Raw genomic sequence first — 6,770 nt, forward strand, 5'->3', positions numbered from 1 at the left:
ACACTGCTATGAAGAATCTTCTGTTTATTTCTGAAAAGAATTTTAGGGAAAGCCCATTTCTTCTTCTCCATCTAGAAAGGCTTGTTTGCAATCCTTAGCTTGCATATGTTGCACTCCACTCAGGTTTTTTTAAGTGTGTTAATGTGAGAACATCTGTGTGAGAATAGCTTGAAATCCCTTAGCTCACAGCTTAAGAGTGAAATTCTGACCAACCACCACAAAAAGCATATTTTCAGGGCACCTACTGCACTGAACATTCCCATTGTAAAATGTACTACTTTATAAACACAACACACATCCACCACAGAATCCAACCTGTGGCCCAACAAAGTCCTTGGCAGGACTCCTGCTGCTTTCAGTGGACTCTGCCCTTTATGTTGGGATTTCTACAGAAATCTAGAGATGCACTATAGAGAGCAAAGCAGACCCCTCTGCTGTTATCTGCAGTTTTGTCTTAGTGCTTGTCAGTACTCACCTTGCCATGCTTCTTATTGCCAACCCATTCACCATCATACACTGCTCCATTGGCATATATGAACTTTCCATGTCCATGTCGTTCACCATTTACAAAGTCACCCATGTATTCATTCCTCAAAGGATACTGAGACACAAGCACTCTCTTCACAAACCATATGTGGGTGCCATAACCATGCTGAAAAAAACAAGTGTGTTAAAAAAACTGTATCCAGGACAGCTACCATTGCTACAGGTCCCAGCTTCTGAGAAGGAAAATCACCATAAGCATCTTTAAGAGTTATTGCTGGCAAACTTCTCAGACAAAAGCACCCAAGCCGGCAGCTGCAACACTTCAAACCATTCAGAGAACTCTATTCTACAAAGGTGCATGGGAGAAGCACTCAGAGGATACACCAAATCGACACATACTTGAGCAAGCTCTACCAAGAGGACTCCTAAAGGCATCCTTCCTGCCTGAATCTTTTCGACAAGTGAGGAAAATCATGTCAGACAAAGTGACACTGAGAGGCACAATGTTCCAGAAGCTGACCCTGGACAATTTTGCACAATGTAAAAAGACAGAGGAAGTAGCTCATGAAGGAACAGAAAATGTCAGAAATCTCTGTCCATCATAAAACTTTTACAAGAGGCAACAGAGTGGTCTAATATTTTACAGGTTACATAGAAGTAAACTGAGACAGATATATTTACTCCTGAAGTCACATCTCCAGCTAAGTGTTGTCAAAACCATGTAACTTTTTTAACTCCATTTTTTAATGAAAAAGGTTTGTATTTTCCATTGGAGAATGAAATGATTACTTTGTAAGACTAAGTCAAATAAGCCTTTTAATAGTTTGAATATTGCTAGCATGAAAATCAACATAAATGGACAGCATATTTCTGCTATCAACTGGCAAAAAGCATCAAAGCTCCTTTAACACTGCACAAAACTCTCTGTCTAGCTTTACTAGAGTATTAGGCAGATGCTGAATTGAAGAGGCTGCTGGGGAACAAATTAATACCTGTATGCCATACGCCCACTGTCCCATGTACTCTTGATTAGCTGTCAACCATCTCATTTTTCCTTTTCCATGACGGACATTTTTCTCCCACTGACCTTCATAGATATTTCCAGACCTGTAGCTGCAAAAAAAAAAAAAAATCAATGAAAGTTTATGACTCATTCATACTAAATTCAGAGTGGATCTCATGAAAGCAAGCTTTACTTATACAAAACATCATTGCTAATAAATGTAGCATTTATTAATGTTAAATATTAGCATTGCACTGAAAGTTGAGTCACTATGACATGGCTAAAGAGGTTTGATTGTATCCACTGTTTATCTCCTATTTTTCAATTACAAATTACTGTAAAAATGTTGATGAAGTTTTTATTCAAAGAGCCTTTGCCACAGGTAATCAAAATATTCTTCTACATATAGTTCCACAACTAATTCATCTATTCATGAGAGCAGCTCCATCTGTTCAAGTCAATCAAGATTACCCATCTTTAAATGATGATTTGTGGTTTACCAAAGCTGATTTTGGATTCTGTCTTTAGACACTGGTTTTTTTTGGGAATGATTACTAGAAATATAAAACCATAAGTGATAGAGAAGGTCTATTTTATTACTATAAAGCACTTTGGACACTTCATAGTATCATAGTATCAGTCAGGGTTGGATGGGACCACAAGGATCATCTAGTTCCAACCCCCCTGCCATGGGCAGGGACACCTCACACTAGATCAGAGCCTCATCCAGCCTGCTCTTATATATTCCACTGCAGAAAGTGCACACTACTATGAAATGGCAGCATTTATATCCATTTTAAACAACAGGAGAAACTGTATGATATATAAATAAAAGAAAAAAAAAATGAAGATAAGAACAAGTGCTATTGTATTTACCATCTCATTCCCCATCCTTCTTTGACATTATTTACCCAGTCACCTGAATACCAAGAGGTATGCTCCTGATCATAATAAATGGTACCCTAAAACAAACAAGACAGTCAATTTAATTACTTAAATATTAATTCACATTAATACAACATTGTATGCAAATTATGTAAGATAGATGTAATTATGCTTACTTACAGCCACGTTGAGACACTCTACTGAAAGCAACCAAAGTGGTAAAATTAAAAGCAACTTTTTTTGATGAATGTTAAGACCTTAAAAAAGGCCAAGTGTCAACGACAAAATAAAATCATATCCCATGGCATCAATGTCTAAATGTTTTTCAGACTACTTGGAAATACTTTCTGAGAGCTCAGTTTAGCAACTTCATCACAGTAGTCACTCTGAGATCAGTTTTCTGAGTCATTCAGTAATCAGCTTCCAACAGTGGGGGCTACAGCATTAGTTATTCTGTCTTTCTCTATCTGAGAGCTTCAACTCAGAACAGACTATTCAGATCACTGCACTGGTAGCCATCCATAGCAGCCCATGGGTTTTTAATGTATCAATAGTGACACAGGACAAAAAAACCCATGTGATTACAGTGGTTGCTCCTCATATGCTGAACACTGATCTTCAAAGTGTCATACCCAGGAAAGTGTCTTAATCTGGATGCACAAAACTAAGATAAAAGCGCTTACCTTTAAAAGCTGGAAGTACATGTTACTAACACTAGATAAGGCAATCTTAATTTTAATTATCATACTTAGTCTGCTTAATACATTTGGGAGGTGGGATTACTTTGTCATTAGTGAGAAGCTAATTGTTTTGTCATTGTTATGTAGCTATTGATGCAGTTATCAGTTTTCACTTTGTCGGCATCTGCTTGGAGCAGCATAAGGGACAAACCAGGTTAACAGGTCAGTAACTCTTTTCAGGATACTGTTAATCCCTTTTAGTACAAGCAAGATCCCACTCTAATTGTTTTAATTAGCATGCATGGCTTAGAGAAGATCCCTGGGATAAACTAATTTGTACATAGTGTGAGACCACGCAGTGGCATAAAACAGTTCTGCAAAACCTTTGCATAAGAGTGCACGCTCTTCTAGAAGGGGCCCAAGACCATGCTCTCACATGGTGCTCTTACTTACCTTGCCGTGTCTTTTGCCTTTACACCAATAGCCAATGTAAGAAACAGGATGAGTACCACTTCTGAAAAATCCAAATCCATGCCTAACCCCATTCTTGATGGATCCTTCATAAACACTGCCATCATTCCATGTGTAACGGCCATTAAGCATCTGCACATTCTTTACAAATGTTCCCTAAAAGATTAAATTAGAGCATCTGAAAAACTGACTCACCGTTCCCCAACTGTCTGGGATAAGTCAGGCTTGTGATTGAAATCACTGTCACAGTTCCATGGTTGCCACCTACACTATACCAATTACTGCAACTTTCTTTCCTTGAATTTGCACATCTAATTGGCTGCAATTGGGTTTAAGTTGTAAATTAAATTGGACTTTACCTCATATGTCACTCCATCAGCCCACGTGTAAGTCCCTTGTCCATGCATAAGCCCTTCAGAAAACATGCCCTTTGAAATTAAGAGAACGGCATCGGTTGCAAATTTATTCTTACAACTGAAGCTTTAGTGTTTCAAAATAATGACATATTCATTCCACCCCAGCTATTAGTTTCAAAGGAAGTTTTAATGTCAGATACCAACAGAGCTTTCAATGCTTACACATTGACTGCTCAAGCTCCATCTACATTAAAATAGCTTGGCTGTTCTAAAGAACCACTACTTCTTCATTTATACACTCACCTTATATGTATTTCCCCCATCAAAATATGCAAATCCTTCACCCTCATACAATCCACAGACTTTTTCACCTTCATATCTACAAAGGGAACAAACTAAAGGTGAATGTTTCAAGTCACTGCCAGTAGACGTGAATCACAAATGATATATAATAAATCACAGAATCATTAAGGTTGGAAAGAACCTTTAAGATCGTCAAGCCCAATTGTAACCCAACTACCACCACCTCTGAACTATGACCTTTGATTTACCATGGTCTAAACACAGGTTAGTTGTTGCACCTTGTGTAGAAAAATGATACAGTTAAACACTTCCAGTCAACTGTTTCTTGAGTGTAGGAACAGCCCTAAGCTTCAAAAGGCTGCAACAACTTACTATTAAATGATAGCTACCTTTTCTTCACTAAATGTCTGTATATGTAGACAAAACTTCACCACTGGTAAATAAGCTAAAAGAATGCAGCTTCTGGCAGGCAGAGAGCACCAGCAACACACTGGGATGCAAAAAGACAGCAGGATTCCATATGCATCAGTGTTGTAAATTGTCACAGCTACTAGATCTGAATAACCTGATTCATTGCCTCAAACTGAGAATTAAATCCATGTTTATATGGCACTAGTTACACCAGAGATAATTAAATGAGAATTCTGGACTTCACTGCTGTAAAAATCATACCTTTTTACAATAAGAAGAGAAAGAGGAGGCTCCTCGTATTGAGGAACACCTTTGTCTGGAGGTTCCTGTACCTCCTCTGGTTCTTCATCCACTGGATTTGCCTGTGTTTCTTCCACTTCATTGACCAGAGTTTGCAGATCTGTCAGCTTTGTTGAACTGCTCTCAGCTTTAATATCTTCTGCAGGAACTGGAGAACGTACAGGTTTTTCTACCTTCTTTCCCTCTTTCTTTTTATCCTTTGCCATAACTACTGAATTGTCTCAACGTTTATTTTCTTCCCTTCTTCACAGCTACTGTCACACATAAAAAGATTTTTCCCTTATAATCTATGTGGTTAAACAGAAAACAAAAACAAAGCAGAGCCAAACAGCTTTTTATATATATATATATATATATATATATATATTTATATATATATATATAAATAAGTTAGTCTTTACTTCTTACACATGCATGTGTTTTAATCTAAGTCTGTTATAATAATTCCTTAATGCAATGGTTTCAGCTTGTGGTTGGCAGATCTCAGGGCTAACAAGAAGCAATGCCTGTGAACTATGATGTCCAAGAGGCCCATCCAAACCACTACAGCCAAGTGCCCTCAATAAACTTAATTTTGCTAGACAGGTATCTCCATCTTTACTAGGAGAGTTTTAGGACACCAGATTTAGTGATGTGGAAAAGTTAAAACCATTTCCTAAAGACAGGGGTTTGGTGAGTTTCGGGGAAGTCAGTGGCACTTGTATCAGGGGTTCAGATCGCTGCCCAAGTACCAAGTTGTGGATTGAACCACACCTGGAGTAACCGCTACAGTTTAGAAAGTTATTTTTGCAGTTAAGAGTTACAGGATTGCTTGAACAGCTGCAGCCACAATTCCCGCTCGTTTTCTCACCACTGGTTTGTGATACGGCAAGGATCAAACCTGCGCGCTGCAGAGGCGAGCGTTGACAGGGGCAGCCTCAGGCAACCGCCATGCTCTCACCACTGCCTGGCTCCACCCAGCGCTGCCTTCCACTCGGGCAGTGACAGGATCGGATCAGTTGTGCCAAGGGCCCGAGCGGGCGACGGCGAGGGGCACCTGGCGCTGGCAGCCCTTCCTGCCCGCAGGCCAATGCTCCCAGGCTCCAGTCCCCTCCGAGGCCCGCCGCCGCCCCGGGCCGCCGCCCCTCGCCTCACAACCGCCGCCGCGGTGCCCGCGCCGCGCAGCCGCAGTGCGACGGCGGCTGCCGTAACCTTACCAACGGGGCCGCACCCGGCCGGTCCCCGCAGGCGGGGGAGGCACGGCTCTACCGAGGGTAAATCCCAACACAGCTCCCCACTCTGCCCTGCCTGGGTCGCCCCACGCTGCGAAGCGACCTTCCCGATGCCCACGGAGGGCAGCGCGGCAGTAGCCACACCGGTGCTGGCTTCAAGTCAGGAGGGGAACTGCTGCATCAGAGTACAATGTATTCACGGGACCCGTCCCCTTCACAGCCGCGGCCGTGCGGGCACAGACACGGAGTAGGCGGTTTCTGCCCCATCCCGCCGCAGCAGCCGGACAGCCGAGGGGAGTGGCGAGTGCTGCTTTGCGCCTGAACAGCAGCTCCCCAGCCACACTATACATGCTGTAAATGGAGCTGCTAGAGAACAGGCATCAAAAAGCACACACCTTGGTCCTAGAGAAGTGGAAAGGCATAGCTACTTGTTTTAATGGATTTCTGATTTTTTAAAAAAAATATAAATATTTGTAATTACTTTGGTTCTGCTCAGGATTTGGACTGACCTGAGTGAGCAGCATCTGGTGAGACAGCTTTTTCCCATTCCCCATCAGCTGAACAAAAACGTTTGGAGTACGGATGGGAACAATGCTAATTAAAAGTAAATACAGCAGATGAATTATTCTCTGTCAGCTTTAAACACAGAGAGCAGTTAGTTAAA

At 41.3% G+C, this 6,770-nt stretch overlaps 1 protein-coding gene across 7 annotated transcripts in view; it reads right to left on the reverse strand.

The window, feature by feature from the left end:
* LOC137445223 (radial spoke head 10 homolog B2-like) overlaps positions 1–6,770 on the reverse strand; it is a 25,749-nt gene extending 18,979 nt beyond the window's left edge. For 2 of the 7 annotated variants that reach the window (XM_068146758.1, XM_068146764.1), the window contains exons 1-8: positions 5,836–6,011; positions 4,857–5,149; positions 4,185–4,260; positions 3,885–3,953; positions 3,508–3,681; positions 2,366–2,451; positions 1,479–1,599; positions 476–652 (exon numbers count right to left, since the gene is read on the reverse strand). In XM_068146758.1, coding sequence (XP_068002859.1) covers positions 476–652; positions 1,479–1,599; positions 2,366–2,451; positions 3,508–3,681; positions 3,885–3,953; positions 4,185–4,260; positions 4,857–5,101 — 948 coding nt within the window. In that variant the 5' untranslated portion in view covers positions 5,102–5,149; positions 5,836–6,011. Of the gene's footprint in view, positions 1–475; positions 653–1,478; positions 1,600–2,365; positions 2,452–3,507; positions 3,682–3,884; positions 3,954–4,184; positions 4,261–4,856; positions 5,213–5,775; positions 6,012–6,091; positions 6,115–6,615 lie in introns of those variants that run through there. The other 5 variants (XM_068146762.1, XM_068146763.1, XM_068146760.1 and 2 more) reach the window with 5 other exon arrangements.

The sequence above is a fragment of the Melanerpes formicivorus genome, unplaced genomic scaffold, assembly GCF_026170545.1.
Source record: "Melanerpes formicivorus ecotype bairdi unplaced genomic scaffold, bMelFor1.0.p_v2 SCAF_14, whole genome shotgun sequence".
Lineage (NCBI taxonomy): Eukaryota > Metazoa > Chordata > Aves > Piciformes > Picidae > Melanerpes > Melanerpes formicivorus.